The sequence below is a fragment of the Myzus persicae genome, unplaced genomic scaffold (assembly GCF_001856785.1).
Source record: "Myzus persicae strain clone G006 unplaced genomic scaffold, MPER_G0061.0, whole genome shotgun sequence".
NCBI classification, from domain to species: Eukaryota; Metazoa; Arthropoda; class Insecta; order Hemiptera; family Aphididae; genus Myzus; species Myzus persicae.
In genome coordinates, this window is record NW_019103945.1 from 778,465 (window position 1) to 802,072 (window position 23,608).

Here is a 23,608-nt window from a genome sequence, read left to right on the forward strand (position 1 = left end):
ATACTAGACAACATTATTGTATGAACACTGTGTGCGATCGAACCGCCGCCGCGCCGTCTCGGGTCGTTAGATATCCAACCTGCACCTGTCGATGTTAAACAACGCGTACCCGCCTCCATAATAATAATATTAAAAGATTCGCATCGTATTATAATCATATGGACAGTATAATAATAAATAATACGTACCTCGTGGATTTTCCATTTACCCTTAAATATGCGGCGATCACCGATCTGCAAAGAAGTTTAGGTACTATAACCTAGCTAGCAATGCACGATTTCAAACATCGAAACGTTCTAAATGTGTACAACTATAATATTGTGATTTAATCTTTTTACATTTCAATGTTTTATAACAACGTGAGATTTTCATGCATTATAATATTAACTGTACGGTTACAATAATAATATAGATATAGGTATATAGTACATGGTATTTTTATTTGAAAACAACAATCAGTATCGAATAATAATATTATAACTTAAGAAGCATATGATATAATAGCTTTAATATAATATACGACAACGTATGCCAAAGAACTGGTAAAAATAAAAAAATCTTCGAACGGCGACCTACGCCATGCCGAATAGTGAAAAGTAGATGTATATACGTCCACATAATTACAATTATAAGACATAATAATATTATAACGTATGAGTTATGGTAATGTATATTTTGTATTATTATATGTATATTTATTGTCGTGGCGCATACTAAGCGACATTCTCTCCTGCAATGGACTTTGCGAAAAAAGCAAATATTTATTTGCGACCTACCGCACATATCAGTACTGCCGATACCTACCCTCCTTAAGTATCGGACGTACACCTGTACATATATGCAGAGGACATCGTAAGTCTCGTGTATATTATACAACCTAAACATCGATATGTTTGTGCACTGGGTGGTTTATTTTTTACGACGTCGTAAAATATCGTAAAAACTAAACAAACTTGGCGTAAACTACCTACGTATATGCATACTACAATCACCATCATATTAGGTTATAATAAGTGATATAGGTACGATAACGGCGGTTTACAAGCTACATTTTAATAGCTATTCGTTATCAGTTCGTTTTAGCAAAATGTTTTAGAGTGCTTTATAATAATATTGGTACCAGTCAATGTATGACCGAGGCAATACTTCGAGGGTAAAAATCGATCATATCTGTATAAGACATGTAGTTATTGGTACCTAACTATTTAAATGCGTTTTCGATGTAAACCTGTCAAATCCTACAGATACACGCTCTAGATACTTTGTATTTGACATTCAATCGTTTTAGGTTTCTAAACGTAAACAATTTAGAACACCTTATATGCCAGCTGTTGTGCCCGTCCGTCAGGTAGTTACCAGTAAATAGCTACAATTGTCGATATTAAAATGATTACTTATTATATAAGTAATTAATATATAGATTCATGCTATCGAAAAAAAATGTGAACGGAATATTAAAGTTAACAAACTATTTTAAGATTGTATTTGAAAATATAGTTTATTACTTTGTATTGAAATAGGGTTTGGAAATCTAGCACGCTCGCAGAGTGAGATTTCCCAACTTGTTGTATGTTATGTCGCATCAGCCCTGCAAGTACTTATAGGCAGCTATAAAGTAAAAAAACTGAATAATGTAAACGACACATATTGTTTAGGTCGTTAATTATTCTAGTGCGCCACTCAATACGTTTTTAACGCTTAAAATATAATACGGTCTATCATATTGTCGAGGACGGTTTTTTAGAAAATAAAACAATAGCCATCTATTTTTGTGATAAGTTATGACTAGGTTAAGAAAGTTTAGGCGAGCAAAATCGTAATTACTGTATAGTATACCGTAGAATCTACATTCGTACAATACATACGTACAATCTACGGTGTAGACATTAGAAAAAAAAATTGGATTTGAGATATAAAATCACAAAGAAGAATAAGTATGATGTATGATAAAACGTACCTACCTTGTCATCAAAATAAAAAAAACCTAATCAAAGTGATAAAAGAGGTGTAAAAATTTTTTTTTATTTTAAGTTATAAATATGTTCGTATTAAGACACGAAAATCGACTGTGATAACTAATAACCATTGTCTTAACTCTTGAGTTCTCAAAATCACGCCCTGTAAAACCCACGCACTTTATGATTTTAAACGACAAAGAAAAACATACTGCACCGCTTTTTACAGTGATGTATATTGTATAAATATACATAATAATGTGAACACTATGGTTTGATTAAAAAAAAAAACAATATTTGAACTCTTTATTAAAACAATAAACGCGTTGTTAATGCGTATTTAAAAGTATTGCAAATAAAAGACTTCCGTTGAATTTGGTCGATGGATTTAAAAAGCATAATATTGATAATAAACATAAATATAAAACAAAGGTTCTTTATTTGAACAGAGTTAAACATTGTAAGTTAACATTTAACACCAATAGTTTGTAAAACGCCCTTAAAATGACCTGCATAATCCAAAAGTAATTCGTCGAGCTGATGGCTGACACATTACATTAATATAATATTGTACATTATTATATTATGCCAAAACCTCGTACAGGATAGATTTTTAGAAAAAAAAACTACTAAGCAAATTCAAAAAAAATAGATGGTACGATTAGTGTACTCATTAACATTAAAATACGTGTATCCACTAATATACACACTGGTGTACAAACAAATTTATACGTGTATTCACTTATGTTATTAATTAGAGCAAGGACTTTCGTACACATTTGCATATTTTTCTGGTCAACGGTATATGGTAGGTATATTATTACTATGCTGGATAAGCACGAAATACGACTCATATATTCTATTCTAACGCTGTGAATGAAAATTTGAAAATTTGAATTGTATATTTTTATTTTTGCATGTTTGATAGGATTTATCAGGTTAGGCGAGTATCGGGATTAAAAATACCTCGACCCATTTTTAAGGAGTGCGGCCACTTGGTGTCAATCATGGATTGATTTTTATTTTTTATTAAATTTGTTTGTATTAAATATTATTAATAGTATATACAACTATACAATGAGGCATCAAGCAGATTTCGAGACTGTTTATGTTTGACAATGGCCGTGGGAAATTACCGAGATCATGGGACTTTTTTGACTAGACCGTCTCTAAAAGAGTACTTACAAGGTATTAATACTTGTAATTTTGACAATATATATCTTATATTATCTTTTTCTAGTCATGATATATTTTTTTTATAGATATTTCAGTTCAAATTTCAAAAACATATTAGTCGTATAGGGACTGGACAAGTTTTTTTGGTAATACACAATGATAATATCGAATTTCGTGTTGTGAATTTAAAACGAAAAGTTGGATTATTTTAAATTTTCTATTTTTATACAGGTAGATTTATTTTCCAGGCATAATCGACGAACTTTTAACAAAAATCGTTATCGCATTTGAATGTTAGCCACGCAAAGGTGGTTCGATTTCGACTTAAGCTGATAATAATACATTAATCGGCGAGCAAATAATAACCTTAATACAGAGTAAAAATGTCACACTTCGAGTAAATTCTTCAGTTCTAAATTTCTAATCAATATGCTTACACTTATTTAAAAGAGTATCGTCAGCCTAATTTAAACTTAGTACGATGCACTATTATTATGCTGTATCCTAGTAAGTTTAAAATACAGCAAAATTTACCATCGTGGAAGAACCACGTTCTATACACACATACTAACCTACTACTAATACATAATATTACTTATTATAGTTATTAATTATTATTATTATTATTATTATTTACAACGATTGACAGTGAAGGTGTTTGGAAATATTTTATGTATTTTTTTTAGATTTTAGTTATTTTTACGTTAAGACCGAAGAGTTTATTATTGAGTTCTAATCAAAATAATATTATTCCGCTGTAATATTTTTGGGTTTGTAAAAATTAAATATCGACTGGGCTAATGGAAAACATATTATGTTAATTACATTACTCGACTAGATACAATGATGTTATCTAACGGTTATGGTTTTCTGTACCAAACTTGGTCGACAATCCGAAACGACTTCCCTGACGGTAAACTCGAATCGCAGAATTTCAGTGCATCGTAACAATCCCGATATTCCGTTCGATCACCGCGCAACTCGTAAGTATAAAATACGACAAAATATGTGTTTAGTAAAATAATATACTTGACCACGCGCCTACCTATATAACCCGATGCCTAAAAATGCAAATCCAAATAAATGTACGAATCACGTTACCATATATCTTATACCTACATCGTAATAATATTTTCATCGTAACACGTGTCTACAATATTATAAATTTATAAACCTATATCAAAACAACAGTAACATTCTAGACTAAGCCGTACCGCCAAATTCGGTGGAGTCGAATATTGCACTTAAGTGTACCCAACCACGTTATCATTGTCGCGTCAATGTACTTACCGATGTTGACCAGCTTTATGTTCTCGTCGTCGAGGAACTTGAGCGCCACGGACACGTTCTCCAGCTTCTGCGACCGGAACGTGGGCCGCTTGTTGTGCTTGGGCAGCCGCTTGCCGCTGAGCACCTCGATGAGGGCGATCAACCGGAGCCCGTCGCCCAGGTCCGTTTCCAGGTTGCCGATGGCCTTGCCGGCCGTCTTCAGGTGCTCGTTGGCCCATCGTGTGAACGTGTTCTGCTGGATGAGCTTCCAGCGCGCGTCCTCGGCCAAGTCCCGTTCGGCGGCTCCCATGTCGTCCTCCTGACTGCCGGCTTCGTATCCGTCCGGATCGTCTGTCGCGGTCGGCGCCGCCGCCGCCGCCGCCGCCGCCACCGCCGCCACAGCTGACATACCGGTTTCGCGTGTGTGTGAGTGCGCGTGCGCTAGTATCGGCGTTCGGTGTGCGGGTGTACGGGCGAGCCCGTGCGTGTGTACGATGCGATTACGAGATTTCGACGTACGAAACGAATAATACTGACGTGTTATGATGTAGGTATTATATTATAATATGTAGGTATATACAATAAATATTGTATTATTTATTGTTAATTAAAATAATATAATTGTGTAAAAAAAAAAATTACACCGACGGACGTTTGTTTCGTGGGCCGGTTGACGGTGGAGGTGATGGTGGAGGTGGTCGTCGAAGTCGTCGAACTGCGCTCTCTGCCGGTATGCGGTACACCTGCGAATATAACCGAAAATTAATAACAGTTAGGGCTGCGCATATGATGCCTTAATGATAAAAATGATTGTGTGCAGTAAAAATCAAGAAACAGGTAAAAAACATCAATTTCAACAAGGTTTGAACCAAAAAATATTTTGTCGTACAGATCCGCTTGATTAATAATATTCGATTAGATAAAAACCTTGTTGGCACGTTACAGAGTTACTTTTTAAATGCAAATCTTAAAATAACGTTTTTAAAAATCCGTCATTTATTGTTAAATGCCCTAAACATCCTAAAATGCTTTAAAAACTTAAAAAATAATTTTAACATTTAAAATTAAAAAAAATAAAAAGTTTCTATTGTGATCCTAAGATACGTAGGTATATGTTCTGAGTGGAGATTTTCCAGAGGCCTGGACCATATTATGGCCTGATGACCTGGGTATTTTAAATATTTTTATTTATATAATTAGTAAATGCGTCAACAATTTGTTTGTATTAAAACTATGAAATTATTGTATTATATAATAAATCTAATTATTTTACATTTTAATAGTCTTATGTTGAGTATGATAGAAAGTATCGAATATAAAATATTAAAATTATTTACAGTATTTTAAATATTACGTAAATCTAGATATCAAATAAAATCAAAACAATATCTCGACGTAGGCTGTTTATTTTTGTAATAAAATACCCGGGGTAGCGTGTGGTACGACTAAAATCTAGCAGAACTAATTACTAAGAAATAATTACTAATAAAAGATATGACCATTAACGCTGAGCTTGTTGAAAGTTGTATATCTGTAGATCTGCGACAAATATAGCAATAACTGGGTAATTGGCTAATTGATTAATAACTAATAATACATAATATTGTGTCATTTGTCCCATTTGTCATCATAATTTATTTAAACAATATCTATAATAAGTAATAACCTCATACAAATCCCTGTTTGCAGATGTAATGTGGACGTTAAGGCATGATATTGCTTACTAGTTATTAGTTATTACTATAATTAATTAGTGTTTGTGTACTGATGATGAGTGTATAAGTGTCGTTTATCCACGTGGCCGTGTATGTGTACTGCTACACGAAAATGTAATTTCTTTTCATATTTTTCAATAGAGTTCTTTTAAATTATTGTTTTCTCAATGATTTTCTAAGTTATTGTTTTACACATTAGTCATTGTATACATTTTAACCCTCCTTGTTACACAAATGTTTTTAAAAGTAACTTTCATCATTGAAATATTTGAAAAATAAACTGAGAAATGCAATGACCAACGAACATATAGAATTTTTTGTGTTTAAGAGTTATTATCATCGCAAATAATATTCTAATTAAATTAGATTAATTATTTATTATAGTGTATTAATTATTAAACATATAAATCTCTTTTATATGTAAAGAGTTTTCGATTCTAAGCGGAGGGAAGAATGTATTTATTTTACAATGATGGGTATTTTTTTAAATTTTTTTACATCCGCATGCGTAATCTCTGTTTTACAAATGTAGAACATAGCAAAAACTTTTTTTACCCGGTAAAGAACGGAGAGGACTAAGTCATAACTCATAAATAAGAAACTAAATTTTCACCACATAAAAAGGAGAGTTTTGGCTTTGAAATATCGTTTTTTTTAGAAATTAATATTTAATCCTAGATGTACCTACAATGTACTGTTGATAGTTTTTGCTTGCTTCGTTTATACTGTTTACTTTAGATAGATTTGTAATACTGTAGCAGTCACAATAACAATATTATTGTTTTAACATATTTACAAAAATAAAAGGTTTGGCACCCATTTCGTACATATTGTTATGGTAAGTTAGGTTGTGAGATATACCAAAATAAAGGTTTACGACGTGAGAAACTATAATAATAATACACATAAAAATTTAAAAAAATACATATTGAGAGTCAACAAGACACGATATTCATCTGCTGATATAATGAAAATTGCCGAGAAAGATTTGGCAGCTTTATTATAATACTAATTACTTATATACTCGACACAACATAGCATTGACGAATATACAGGGGGAGGGGCCTTTAAGAACTCGAAGTTACCCCATCATACAAGTACCAATAGTAAATATCATTTTTTTTGTACAGCATTAAAAATAGACCAGTTAAATAATATTTTTAAAAAAAAAACAAAAAACAATTTTAATGTTCCCAACGAGTTTTTAGTACAAAAACTTGCATCACAATAGCACTCTTCTCGTGAAATTCTCATATTATGAATTTTTTTCCATTAATTGAAAGAAGAATACTTTTTGCAGTTCAATGGTATGGTGACTCCATTTTAAACACACTATTTTCGGAAGTTCTAATAAACGACGACAATATACGTACCATAAGGTTAATTTAATATTAAATTTAATTTTTATTCATATATTTTTAGATTTATTAGGTATGGAAAAAACTGTTTAAGTGGAACCTTGTTTTAAGTTTTTAATCCTTACCTAAAAAAATTGAAAATTTTACTCATTTTTAACTACAAAATTATTTTCAATTTTTAACTTGATAAATATTGTCAACATTTGAACTTTAAATACTTATAAAAAAAATCGTACCTATGTAATTTTTTATATTTTTCAACCGCTACTGTAACAAATTATTAAGAGTCTTGTATTCAATTTTTATGCTTTTTGGCCCAACCAATAAAATTGTATTAACATTTTTAGAAAAAAAAAATTTTAAAAAAAAGAAAATGGAAATGTCGGTCAGCAGCCTAAAATGAGCCAGAATATTTTGAAAATGTTATCAAGTAAATGAATTAATGAAATAAACATTTTGTGTAAATTTCAAGTGTCTACACTTCAATCGTTTTTGATTTACAACAAAATAAGAAAATCGCTACAAGATATAGTGAATATCCATTATTATAAGAATTTCAACTTCAAACGCTCATAAAAATTTAATTTGACTTTCCGGTAGAAATTTTTTGATTAAGGTAGACAAACTTGTAAGGGATCTTGTAATAATTTTTTGAATCTTAGAATACAAAAAGAAACATTTTTATGAATTTCTAACTCAAAATAATTTGCTAATTTTCGTAATATTTACGAATTTTGTCAAAATTCTAAGTTTAAACGCTCATAAAAAATTATTGCGGATTTACGCTCAATTTTTTTTTTAATTTCCACTAACAACAACTTACGAGGTAAATTATCGACCGTATCGTATATTCATATTAGTGGGTATCCAACTAATGTCCACAGATATTGAAAGGTGATACACAACGTACATGACGTGCTTGAGAACCCGCGGCTTCCGTTCTACTCGGTGGCACGCGGGTTGTGTTGAGTCTTTGCGTAGTCTATAGAATCGAACAGAATGCAACAGGAACGCATGCCGCGATCGTGACGGTCGTCGAACGAACACCGAGCAGTTAGCCGCCGCCGTCGCCGTCGCCGCCGCCGCCGTCGCCGTCGAAACCGCAGAAAAGTGCCGACTAGTGCATGAGACCCTGGTACTCCGACCCCACATTTTTCGTATAAGGTTTAAAACTGCCGCGATCAACGCTATTCAACTTGATCAACTTGATCAACCGAAGACCAACTTGATATTATCAACACGCCAATATTATTATGACGACTTCGTAGGGAATCTCGTATTAAGGCTGTTGAAAGCGGATCGTTTTTAAGGGGTTGAATATAGGCAATATTATATACCCATTGGGAATTGCTGTGCGAGTGTGCGTCAGTTCCCCGTAATTACTACGCTTTATCAGTAAAACAGTTGACCGATTATTTTATTACCGTCACGGCGCGCAAACTATCGACAAAAGAGGTGTTATACAACATTGTATATTATACTATAATATTATGGTTCATAATTTTATTAGACATCAGTGCTTTTTTTTTATGGGGGGAGGGGGGTAGGTTTATCTGTATTTTTTTTACAGACCAAAAAGTTACGTCTCATAATAAATCTTAAAATAAATTCTTCCTGAAAATTTCGGGTTGAGTTGTATCTCCCTCCCCTGTTTGTTTTTCTACTGATACTTACGGTTATTATATTATAAACACGTACTGTGTAAATTATGATTAATAAGTAGATATTAATTCACAAAATATCAATGTAAAATCTTAGATGTAAGTAGAAAAATTTGTATGAATTTCTAACTAAATATAATTCTCTAATTTTCATGATTTTTACGAATTTTATCATAATTCTAAGTTTAGACGCTCATAAAAAATTACTTTGGATTTACGCTCAACTTTTTTGAATCTCCATTAACAACAACTTACGAGAAACCTTGTGTTTCATTTTCAAGTTTTTGGCCGAGCGAAAATATTTTTATCGACTTGGGTTTAAAAAAAACATATAATAATCTAAAATTTCAATTCTATAAATAGTGCAACACAAATCAAAATATTTTGAAAGTCAACATATCATGTGTCTACGGTCATTTTTGTTGGTTATAAAATTACTAACCTAACCAAAATTGATTCTTTCGAAAAATGGTTTTGCGTAAAAATTCATGTTTTTCCTTAATTTTTTGTTTGTTTTTCCTGTTGCTTTAAAAAACTTTAAGGAATTTAGCGAGGAAAAAAAAGTATAAAAACACACATCATTGTAAAACCAATACTTTCATCTCTCCACTCAGAATCTAAAACTATCAAAATCCGACTACTCTGTACGAGGCATGATCGTTTTTTTTTAAAGCAAATTCTTTTTCAATCTTTGACAAGGCTTGAATTAATTTTCCGTATGACTAACTATTGTGTGGCCAACGCGTCACATTAATAGAAATTTGACGGATTTTATCCCGTTAATGAATAATGAATAGTTAATGAATGCTCCACCACACCCTTAATCCAGGCTCTAAAATATTAAAGCTATATAATATTATATGAACGCAAGTTGATTTGAACTCAAATGTTTCTCTGAATTTTTCTATATTTAATATAATAAACATACTAACAAGACTCACAATAGGTGATTTGATATCGAGTTTAATAGTTAATCGAACGTACGTGGGCGGTGATCTCTTAAATGTCAGTTTTATAGTTTGAATAGTTTTTACGATCCCGTAAAATCTATTTTTTTTTTCAGAAATGTAAACAAAACCCAAACTTAATTTCACATCTGGTAAATTTTTTTCTTTAATAATATGCAGTGTAAGTTCAGAATTCAAAATTGTTTTCATTATAATACCAAATGAGTGGATCCAAATAACTCAAAATTGATAAGTGTATCCCTGATTCAATTATTTTTAAATCGTTTTCCTGAAATACGTTTATACCACCTGTGTATCCATGAAAAGAAATTCTATCTGTTTATTTTAAAATTAGAATTCGTATAACCGGAACTAGGTGAATTTTTGTCACCAATTTTTTAATGAAATATTTTTCATGGTCATGCTAGAACAAAATATACTTTTTTACTTTTTGATGACTTAAGAGGTATTTCGTGTCGGTTATAACTTGAAAACTGGACTCATATTATATACACTAATTCTCATATTATTATTATCATCACATTGACATTTGTCTATACTCTATATACGGACTATCACGGGACTATATTAATTGAGCAACTGCCAATTATTGTAGGCAGTTTTTACAGTAAAAATAATGAGTACATAATATGAAATGAAAATGCTGTAATGAATTTTTTAAAAAATACACATACGTATGCATATTTTATAATAATGTAAGTGTTATAGTTATTATTTTATACACATGTATTAACAAAATAATTGGTTAATTATTACTAATAAAACAAAGTTGAATTATGTTGTATTTTAGAAAAATAATAATACATACACATTATAATTGCAAGTTATTTTTTTAAGACGTATCACATTTACATCTCAGTATGTAAGTACCTTACATATACTATTATACTATGACATTTATAGTTATGGTTAATATAATATTGTTTTTCTTAATCTTTACATAATATTTTAACTATATATGAGTAATTTACGGGTATAATATGTACGAACTATTTTTGGACCTTTATATTATACCTTTGTATTATATATAAGTAATTAAGTTTGAACTGATATTGTCTGTTAGCAGTTGGGATGCACTTGGGAATTGGCCAAAGTATTACTGCTTTAGCACGTAATAGAAAAAAACCGTTATAGACTGGTCGAAATACGATAAAACATAAATCTTTTCATAATTCAGTGTGTTAAAATAGGTTGGACATAAATGTAGATAATACTTAAAGGATAGAATATGTCTAGAAACTATGTAATTTGCATATAAGGTTAAGTGCTGGAAGAGCCCCAGAGATATTATATATTTTCTGGTTAAACATTTAAAACCATTATAGTGGTATCAAAATGAAAATATCTGATGGTAAAACATAATTTTAATAATTTGAACAATAATATTTTAAATGCCACTGTGCAAACAATTATGAACAATGAAAAAATGGGATGTATCTCATAATAATAATTATTTATAGAGCTACAAACCATAAAAAATTGGATTTATGTGTTATTAATGTTTTTATGAATAAAAAATTATCATATTAACACTAATCATAAATCATAACGTCAGGTAATCAAATAGGACCATATAGGTACAATAAAATTACCATTATGTTTACCTCGAAGCACTTTTGGCGTTTGGTTTCAAATTTTCTATCTTTTATTTATATTATCTATAGTTGTAAACAAGTATCCGATAAAACAGGTTTCACTTATTTATTTATTACATTCACATCCTTACATCGACTTATATACCACATTTTCGGTAGTAGAAGTTTGTGTATCATTGTCAAGCACACTAGCACATTGCGCACACATACGCGTGTAGTGTTGCCTATACTAAACTCCTTAAAATCGGGCCGCTTCCAGTTAGATTCAGATCCAGAAATTCGTAAAATCATTAATTATAGGTACCCTTTAATAGCCTATTTAATTTCGATGGACATTATTACTTTTATTTTTTATTTTTTTTTAACCAATTGATACAATGGACGAGTTTTGTATTGTGTTGTATACGTCTAAAATACACGACGCCACATTTACGACCTTTGCCATTTGAGGCGCGACTATTGGTTTTAACAAAATTAGATAATTCTAACTAAAAATAATAATATTTCAAAATGATTGATATTTTTATAGTTTCTATTATATTATTCTATAGGTTTAAATATATATTGTGTCTTAAGATAAGTATTTTTAAATATAATTGTTAGTTTTATTTGTTCGAAATGTAGTTAGTATTTCTATGATTTGTTTTTTAATATTAATTCATTAAATAATGTTTTTTACCACTATAACGGGTATTCAGAACTAAAAGTCGACTGAACATTAAATTCACAAATGTAAACGTACTAAAAAATAAACTTATATTTACGAATACAGTAAATTAAGAATTTCGGGATTCACGTTTTTGATATGACATGACATTTGTTGTCAATTTGTTACAGAACAACTGCCGTTCATGAATCTGAACTCAAGATTTCGGGAGACAAAGGAGGTTAAGGTAATGCGAGCATTGGCAACGTTTCAAATCGTTAACACCACTTTGTTATACGCTCATATTATAATATAACGAAGTATTTTTTTTTTTTTAAATTTGGAACACTTATTTTTTCCGACACTGAATTCTCTTTCAGTGATTGATTACAATAAATTTACTTTGACAAATCTCGAATAAACTATATTTGTTTAACGTAGTATGCTTTTTTTTTAACACATAGAATTTTTCGCGTTTATTTTTCGAGTTTTAATTGTATACGCTCCCGGAACACACGAAAATGAATCAACTACCGGTTGAAAGACTTTCGCATCTATTATACCAATATCTGAACAAACTTTAACCCTGTGCGTTATTATTGAATCAGAAATAATAGGAATCATCACAGAGGTCATTGGAACGACATTTTGTTGATGTTTCCCATTGAATTGAAACAATATAAATTGCAAAGTCCTATAAAGATCCATAATAAGTCCAAAATAATAGTCTCATAATAGTATTTATTATTTACATAACATTATAATATAGATTATAGGCTATAAACTGCAGGGATGTATTTTACTTCTAAAGCTATAATAGTTACGTTTAAAAAAAATTGTTTTTACAAATTATATTGTTTATATTCAACTGCTGAACAATTTTTTATAGCTGTGAGCAATATTTTTATCGCAGTAAACAAAACATCATATTAAAACACCTCTTAAACTATAAGATCTTCAAGATACGTAAATATCGTTGCGATCATCTAACAACGATTCGTTTTTATTGCGTAAATAAAAACAGTGATTTTAAAACAGTTATAGCCGTATTTGAGGGGAGGTGGTTGTTTTTTTGATTCAACCCTCTATGACGTGTTTCACGTGTTTTTTTGTTTCATTTACACTTATCACAAAACAGATTCATAAAATAGCGAAAACACAGAGGACGCTACAGCCACATGTGTTGTCTCCGTCGTACAAATGTACAACATATCAAAAACTGTTTTGCGTGAAATAGAACCACTCAAGCTGTAGTCCAACCTAAGCAACTAAATTTTCACACTATATACTAAAGAACATTTATTGTGCAACATTTTTATTTTTATTTTTTTCGGTATCACAAATACAAGAAAAGTTCTTATTGCTTATAAATTAATTATTTCAAACTTGGATAACTTTTCTTGTATTTGTGATATCGTAAAAATAAAAACCATGTTGCACAGTAAATGTTCTCTTGTTTACGGTGTGAAAATTTGGTTGCTTAGCTTGGACTACAGCTTGAGTGGTTCTATTTCATGCAAAATAGTTTTTGATATGTTGTACGTTTGTAAGACGGAGACAACACATGCGGGTGTAGCGTCCTCTCATAGAGTATACAGTAGCATATTATAAGTACCCTATTACAATCACATAGATTCTAAGATATACTAAAGTATTTCATGAGAAAATTCATGGTGATAAAATGGTGAGGACGTGTTTACTTAGTACCTATATGTACTATAATCGACAGTAAAACCAAATTTTCGTAATAATTTATTCTCAATGTCATTAATATTTGTTCGACGACATTAACTTATAAATCAAAAGTTTGGAATTATTTTTCATTTATTATAGCCCAAAAAGAATGACTGGTACAATACATTTTTATTGAGTTCGCATAACACTTAATACACACACCCAGACCATACAATGCCCACCCACATAATATCATACATACCTTACCCTGAGGCCGGCATAAATGTTCATTAAAAAAAAAAAAAAAAAATGTAAATACAATTATATTCGTTAATAGAACGTATACACGACGTTCTTTACTCACGACTCTATAAAACATAGAAAAAAATACAACAAAAAGTTATCACTATTTTTTATTGATGTATTTATTTTTTAGTATTACAAATATTTAAGGCGTCAAATCGCTTTAACATAAACACGTGTTAAACAAACAGCAACCATATTGTGTAAACAAGTGTACATGTAAAGGTATATTTTATCTCGTTTTAAATAAAACATTAGATTCCCATAATATATTTGGTGATTAATTAATATGTTAGAGTAAACAAAAATATATCCCACACGAATGATAAACGATAAGTGTTGACCGTTTAAGACTTCCGACAATTTATGACTGTATTTCGTTACCTTAACACTGCAGGGCGGTATTCAAACATTGAAACATTAAGCATCGAATCAACGCTATAAAATATTATAACTATAAAGAGTGTACATTTAAAGGCAATAACGTTTTTGAAAATTTTTCTTTTATATAATTTAGTGTCTTTACAAGTCAAAATAAGTCGGCTACCTCTAGGCCTCGAGTACATATGGGTAAAATTTTGCCACTAATATTTGTCATATTATTTTAATCTATAACGGTAATTAGATCATATACTGAATAGGGATTTAAATAAAGACGAAAAGAAAAATCGTAATGTTTGTCACCTGTTTAGTAAAAACGAAAAATAGAACTATAGCGGATGAGCGGATGGAGCTGTCTACGGACGAATGGTGAGTCTGTTATTATAAAATATCGTGTATTCATAGTACCTACTGAAAATATAAGAAAAAATTAATATCTAAAGTAATACAAATTTAATATATTTCATTATTAAATTATTATCTGTCCGATAGTGACTTTGATCGGTTAAATTATTTACTATGATCTTCTGCCCTACATGCTACGGCAGATGCTCTGCAGCTATGTACATTGTACATACGTGAGTTTTTATTTTATATCTAATATATTAATACGTATCATAGGATTTTAGAATATAGAAATAATAAGCGTGTATTTTATTATTGTTATAATTTTTTTTAAATATTATTATTAATTAATCCATGAAAACATATAGGCCATTTTTTGGTTATTTTTAGTAGGTATCATAACTGTGGGGAGATTCATTACACTTTAATTTCCACATACGTCCACCACCTCAAAGACATCTTAAACGCAGCCACAAACAAGATCGTATTAGTTAATTACTACTATATTATTAAATTATTGGTATGCCTAATTATATTTTCTATTATATATAATCTATATTTATTATATTATATTTACACGTTTTCACTTTATGTATAATATCTAATCAACCTCAACTATCATTACTATTGTTATACTATTAATTATTATCATGTTAAAAAAATTGTCAAAAATTACCAATTCTCTAATTATCTGTAGACGTAAAAGTCGTAGATAGCCTACAAAGACTATTAATGTCTTATTACTATAAAAAAAATTCAATTAACTGCGGGGAAGAGTACGGTTGGTTAACACATCACTTGTGTATAATGTATATATAGCAAGGATTTATCACTAGAACCGGTCACCCATTCGGGAACTAGTGACACCGACTGATGCTTGATTGTAGAACTGAAGCCAACCATCGCGCCACACCAAGCCACTTCTATAACATTAAATGGTACGAACACAGACATACCTAAACCGTTATCATCACGAGAGTGAATTTATGATGTCTGAAAATATGTGCATCTAAATAATTTATAAAATCATGTTTGTTTATTGTACTCACTGGTACTCAATGCTATTGCATTTGCATAATAATATTATAAAATTGCCTAATATAGTGATATGTATTATAATACGAATTATGTAATTATTTTTTTTATTTTAATAGCTATTCCAAGAAAACTTGAACATATAACGAAATTGATTTACTACAAATTACAAAAAAATAAAATTGTATTCAAACAAAAAAGTGAATATGGATTGTAATAGTTATCGGGGTGGTGGGGGGGAGATCTCCCCGTCACCACAATACCTTGCCCACCTCACAGACTAAATGTGTACCTACGGCGCCGCGTACAATGTCGTTTATGTTATTTATATGCCAAACAAAAATATATTATGCGTGACGCAATGTGCAGTGCGTAAACCCGTCAACTAAATCCATAGAGCGTTTGGTGTATAATAATATTATTGTCCATATATGGACGCGAATACGTCTTGACAATTCCTAAACAGATATGCCATATGCGTACAATATTTAGCGTATATTGGTCATGATATGTCTATTCATGGTTTCGTATTATTGGTGATCCGAGGTCGACCTTACAATATCATATTATATTGCATTGCATGCGTATGCTGTACTAATATACAATTATATAATATATATATACATATTATATACATACAGGTACTACAGAAATAATTATTCCTCCGGGAGAAAATAAGCACGCCGCGCCGTTCGTATATGGTTACTGCTGAATGTAAAAGTAATAAATATAAATATAACATACAGGGTGATTATTTTTATCTCTTAATATATCTACTCTTAGAAGACACATTATACTATTTTTAAATATATTTTTTTTTAGAAAACTCGCTGTATTTAAAATTTTCAATAGATTATCATCTGCAGTATGAATTGTACTTCAAGATTAAAAATTCTTTTTTTTTTAAATTTAGAATATTACCAGGTTTATGATTCATCTTGTTCCTGTACCTAATATTATACGTCGAAACACGGGTTAACGTGAAAATCGGTTAAGCCCATAGTCGCATAGATAAGTACTATATTCTAATTCTCGCATTCTAAACACAGTTCATCTGTTAGTCAAAGTATAGGTACCTATACGTAGGTTGCTGGCATAGCCTTTTCATCGATAATTACCTATTATTAACGCGTGTGCAAATAACGATGAGTGGATGTGTATTTATATTTACGATAGTCATAACTCATAATTATACAGATAAAATGTCAAATTAAATTGTTTAAGAATCAAAAGTTCCAAAAATTCTCACGATTTGTTATTTGAACGAATTTTTTCATGACCCATATCGAAAGCAAGGTGCGCTAATTGTACCAACGTAACTGCAGTACTTATATAGGTATAACAAAAAAACATGAAGAATGAAAAATGTAAAATTGATCCTAGTCAAGTGTATGACAAAAATGATGAAGATTATAATATGGATACTATATTATTTAAGATTTAGGTACTCATGTCTGAAAATTCCCCCCCCCCCCCAAAAAAAAATATTTTGAAAAATGTGATAACGATTATATACTAAAAAAAAAATAAATCTAAATAAATGCTTTAAATATTTTTTAAATTTTGAATTATAACTATTATTTTGAATTTTCTAAAAACAAAAAATTATAAAATAAAAACAAAAAATTGTATATTGTACTTGTAACGTGAACGTTAAAAGAAAAAAAAGAAAAATCTAGATTAAAACAAAAGTTTGAACAAAAGTTATTTCATTTGTTAGGTCATCCTAGCTGTTAATTATATAGCTATATATATTATATTATACAATATTATATAACATTACCTACCGCAACATTTTAATCAGCAAATTACATTACATGTAGGTAAATACGAAAATAATATAGGTACCTATAGGCATCTACTTGATAAATGAATACGTATACACTAAAGAACAAGAAATGTTACCAGCTATATCAACGAAAGTAATGTTTTAACGTTGATGTAGGATATTTTAATTTCTACTTACGAGATTGTAAATATTATTAAAACCCCGGTGTTTAAGAAAATAATAATAAAAAAATTGCATATAGACCGTAATATCACAAAATTTATATTTATATATTGGAATCTGGATAGGAAACCGCGGAAAGTCATCATATATGAAACCACCTGGGATTTTCAGCTGAAAAACGTGCTGCGATGTGCCTAGGAATTATTTGCAATTGTTTGAAACTCTGCGGTTAAGGCTATGAAATAACCAAAAATAAGTAAGTTGTTCGGAGACTTGAAATCAGCCGAACGTTTCAAATCGAATTGCCGGTCATATTACAACCGATCATGTTTCCCAACGCTATAATTTATGGACAATACATGCAACGCCCGCATTTTTTAAAAATTATCATCGAATTTTAAGGTTCCCCGCCAGTATTATAATATGATCACGCTGTTAAGCCGCGATGTACCACCCGGGCCGACAATAACCAATCGATTTTCACTGTCGCCGTCGACTTTTTCCAATTACCTCTTCCGTTCGGCGTTGGGTTTCGCTTGCCCGTAACATAATGTACACACACATAATAATCTTACACGAATGTTTTTAATCACAACAGCAGCTATAGGCATATTATAATAATATTATACGTACGTTTCGCGGGGCCAGCTGAGCGGCGTGCAGCGATTGACGGCGGCCGGATCTCTGCTGCAACCGTCGAAATCCCCTGTCGAAAGCGTCCGCCGACGCACCGATATTTATCTTGTAGAAGCGTTCCCAATCTCCGTCGTCGTGTTGTTCGGACGCGACCGCTGGGAAGTAAAACTCCAGGGAAATAAACGTAGGTACGACGGGCGACCGCGGATACGATCTGATCGCGATTTCGCGTCGCGGGCCGTACAAAAGTCGTCGGGACAGTGAGCGGGAAAAACGCGACGCTGCGGTGCCCAGCGACCGTGTCTTTGGTATGTCGATGATGGTCTTTGGTCGGGAACGGCGAGTTGGCGGTACCGTGTCGTTTCCGTCGTTTCCGTCGTCGTTGCTGTAGCTACTGCGGCTGCTGGTGCGACACTGACGAGCGGCGGCCGTACGTTTGTCGTGTTCGCGACCCGCCAAAGTCGCGTGGCTTTGGGATGTTCAAATGTTTTTTGATGGCCGCTGCGAGCGAGACGGTGGCGGCGGGAGATTTAAAAATAAATCTTTCGCGGCGGCGGCGGCGGCTGTGGCCGTGTCTGTCGCACGCACGCGCGATGGACTCACACCAAGAAACGGACTTGGACTCGCCCGCGCACACACACACACGCACACTCACCCGTCGTCGTTTTCGACGCAATTCCACGGACGACCGCCGTCGCAACGCAATGTTTACAAAAATAATGTACATGGTTATCATACAAATATTACAATTTGCGTGATACTAACAGTTCTGTAGGACGGTGTGTGGGAGCTAGTGCCTAGTTCTCGGACGGAGACGCGACATTTTTACCGTGAATTGCTCCTCGCCACTTCTCGATATTTTATAAGCTTGCAATATTTCGCAGGATCCGTTCTCCGTGATCACTTTAAATCCCGTAGGTACAACAGTGTTTGAGACATTAGACAGTACAAGTACTATTATACTATACTCTGATATGGCGAAATTGCCGTAATCATCAATATATCGGTTTTGAGAAAAATGCAGTTTGTATTTTTCATTTTATTGTACCTTTATTATTTGTTACGTCAGTGTTTCCCGACCTATGGGTCGCCACGCATAATTAATAAATTTATGAAAACAATTTCAGCAGTAAATTTATATACGCTTAAATTATGTTTTATTTGATAGATTTATAGGTACAATACAAATGTAAAAGTCGAACTAGTATAATTGTAGAGTGATAATATAATAATATAGGTCGTAGATTTCATAATGGATGTCAATATACTTTTGGTAACGTTTGTATTATTATATTATCATTCTGGAAAATTTGTTGTCTTATCGGCAAATGTGCTAACGGTTGCTGATGCAGTATTGGTCGTTTGTCCATATAGTTGAACAACGATCAGTATGTACACCGAGACCACTGCTGTAGATAAATAATGAGTAGGTATCTATGAACGAAAATTTTTAGTTGACAATTAGACACTCATTTTTAAACAACCAAATTGTATAGATTAAGTTTCAATTTTTTAATGGATAAATGTATTATTCGTAAAAACACAGCCAGCGGTACCAGCAACCGGTTCCATCAGGCAGTTCAGTTAGGGACAGTATTTGTTCAATGATAAAATTGCGTGCAACAAAAATTATTATTAATAATACTTTATAATCGCGTTTTGTGGGTGGGGGTGGGTCGCTTAACCAACAAGCAATACATTTGTGGGTCTCTATCAAAATAATAATCAGAACAATAGTCACATTATTACTATTTTTATCTTAACATAGTATATTGACTATAATAAGATAATACGATTTCTAAATAATATTCACAAAAATAACAATTTAGAAACTATTAATATAGGTAATGCATTTTATGCATTGCTGTTAATTAAAAAAAAGTTGAAATGTCATGTGATATCGCCATGTCTCGGTTAGACATAGGAGAGTTATGCGAAAACGCCCTATCTAAAAAACATATTTAAGTTGTTTATGATTAGTAAGTGTAATATGTGGAGTTCTTACTGAGTAGGCCTACTCCTAATTTTTTTGTTGCCTACAGTGTTTTCAAAGAAAAATAATTGAGTTTATAGCCTCTTTAATGTAATTTCATAAGTATTTTTTCTATAAATATTATGTAAAACTGATTAACATATCGTATGCAGTATTTATCTCATTATTAAAATTGTTTTCGAATTACTGTACTGTTGCTTAGCAGGGAAATATAATACTCTGATATAGTAGAGCATTTTTGTTTCCAATTCTGGGAGATAAGTGAAGTGGATAAAATTTTTTTGTATCTATATTGTGTATTCTGTTATATCTACCTAAATATTTAAATACATTATTTTTAACTTAAATAGTATGTACATTGAATTTTAGAATAAAAAAATGTTGGTACAATGGCATAATAAATTGTTCATAAAACCTTGATCTCCTAGAAATTAGCAATTTCACCAAGTGAACGCCATATATTGCCATAGTATGCTACAGCTCTATATAATGCCCCGCACAATAGGTACGTATTAAGCATTTATTATTTGAAAAATACTCAATGATTGAATTCCAGCTATTTATATTGTGATAAACAGTGTTATGTGATAAATACCATCTTTATGACTTAAATTTCATCAATAAAATGTTGTATTATTATTGTTGTGTTTGTGAATAGTACAATATTGTGTTCTATAATTTATATTTATATAATAATATAATGTATGGATAAAAAAACAACTTTAAAAATAAATGTGACTAAAAAAACCCATAGAAATGAACGGTAAAAAAAAATGTTTGCGGATAACAACTAGAGAACCTCCGTGGGCACCTGAACACCAAATGTTTTGCAAGTAGGTAGGAAGCGGGTACTATTAGAAATAAAAAGTATCCAGTCCAACATTATGTATGTTATACAGCATCTAGGTATTATACTATATTATATTACTCTAGATGAAAAATATCGAACGCGTTGTTAGTACCAACAAAAATATAATATAGGTAGGTAGGTACATACAACTAAACACGGACTGCACTTTTATTCAAATATATTTTACTCACAATGCTGTGCACGTGCTACTATAGTAACTACCTATAAACGCGACACCCACTTTCATGTACGTCAGTGCAGAATGTTACAATACGTAGTATTACACGTGTAGTTGTATACCGATGTGAACGCGTGTAATAATATTATATTATGCTGAACACTGCACCAGGCCCGCGCAAACCGTTACAAATCCGACGCGGCCAAATATGGTCTCGAAACACACTCCAGCGACCTGCCTGCCGGACCGTTTCAAAATAGGTTTATAATATTTATATGTACGTGTGTGAGTGACGATAACTGTATAATATGCACATATGTTATTATTTTTATATTACACGGCACATTAGCATAATAAGACATGTGATTAAGGCCGGTGGACCAATACGGCAATACTACCATCGACGACGACTGTACTGATGACGAGCTTGGAAGGGGCATAGGTACTGTAATACGTCTAGGGCATCAAATTTTATTATTGTATTGGAAAAAACAAAGAGTCCAACATAATAATTAGACATGGTATATGCATTATAAATGTACGAATACTGAATTATTTTATATTATTTAAATCAAAATCGATTAACTTACCTATAATGTCGTTCTGCGGGGCCTAATCGAAATAGATTCTAAAACGGTTTTATTAACAGCAGGGGGCAGCCTACAGGTATCTAAAAAAACAATACGGGCTCGCATGTTTTTAGTGCTGATGCCCGGGGGCGTGCCTGGGAATTTTTTTCAGGGGGGTTTCTATCTCGAGACCTAGCTTAATCAAGTCCCACATATATATTATATTATGGTCAACTTTTATCAATAATTATTTTTATTTTTCGGGGGCCAAATTTTTGAACAACCACAACCTCCTCCCCTAGGCACGCCCCTGCTGATGCCTATGTATTTAACAGGCGCTGTGGATAAGTGTAAATAATTATTGTGACCGAATTTAACAACTCATTATGTTCACAGAAATTGTATTTTACCTAAACATTTTCTTGGAAAACAGTTTTTCTCTTTATTCGTTTATTTTTTTATTAAGTTATCCTTAAAAAATTCTTCTACTTTATTATGATTAATTATGATTACAATAACCTAGGAAAAATCCTATGCAGCTATAAGTGTGTTAATCATGTTCAAAATATAACATAAATAATTGAGTAAATCTTAAATATAAATTTGCCTATTTAAATTAGGAAACGTCGGGAATGAGGTGGAATATTGAAAATATTGAAATATGTATCCTAGGACTCTAGGTTCCTTAATTCTTATGAGTAGTTATAATGGTAGTTGAGAAATATTAATAATCTATGCACGATTTTGCAAGGTTTTTTTTTTAGTTAAGAATTTATAAAATGTTCCATTTTTTTTTAGCTAAGGATTGAAAATGTATAACATGGATTCTCATCAAATAGTTCATATTGCAACAAACAAATGTAAAAAAGTAGCTGAATGGATAACGTTCTGTTGTACATTAGGTGTCGATAGAATTACTGTAATGGATGTGTTAAATTTGAATTCAATGATATTAAATCATTGTATACGAAAAACAGTTCTGTGCGAAGACGGTCTATAAGCATATAATATTACTAAGTATATTTGATAATATTATTGTGATTAAAGTAATTTATTTTACTATTAGGCATAAGCACAACAGTAGGTCAAATTCATTTTTGCCAAAAAAAAAAAAAAATAATAAATTCACTTTTCTACCAGCAAATGGCTACAATAGATGTTATAGAAGAAAATTGAATTATTTGCACTATACTAAATCGTGATGACAGACATACAAAAAAACACATATCATTGTAAAATCAGTACGTCATTCATCTCTCCGACCAGAATCTAATATACATATATAAAAATGCTTCTTGTTTACAAGTATTTTAATTTTAAATTTAGGCGAAATTAGATATTATTTTAAGT

General features: G+C 31.4%; 1 protein-coding gene across 2 annotated transcripts in view; it reads right to left on the reverse strand.

Moving 5' to 3' along the window:
* Positions 1 to 19,093, reverse strand: part of LOC111036734 (filamin-A) — a 126,668-nt gene extending 107,575 nt beyond the window's left edge. Inside the window, exons 1-2 of one of the 2 annotated variants that reach the window (XM_022318868.1) lie at positions 18,666 to 19,093; positions 4,422 to 5,143 (exon numbers count right to left, since the gene is read on the reverse strand). In XM_022318868.1, coding sequence (XP_022174560.1) covers positions 4,422 to 4,809 — 388 coding nt within the window. In that variant the 5' untranslated portion in view covers positions 4,810 to 5,143; positions 18,666 to 19,093. The remainder of the gene's footprint in view (positions 1 to 4,421; positions 5,144 to 18,665) is intronic. The other variant, XM_022318869.1, reaches the window with a different exon arrangement.
* Between the last annotated feature and the right edge of the window lie 4,515 nt (positions 19,094 to 23,608).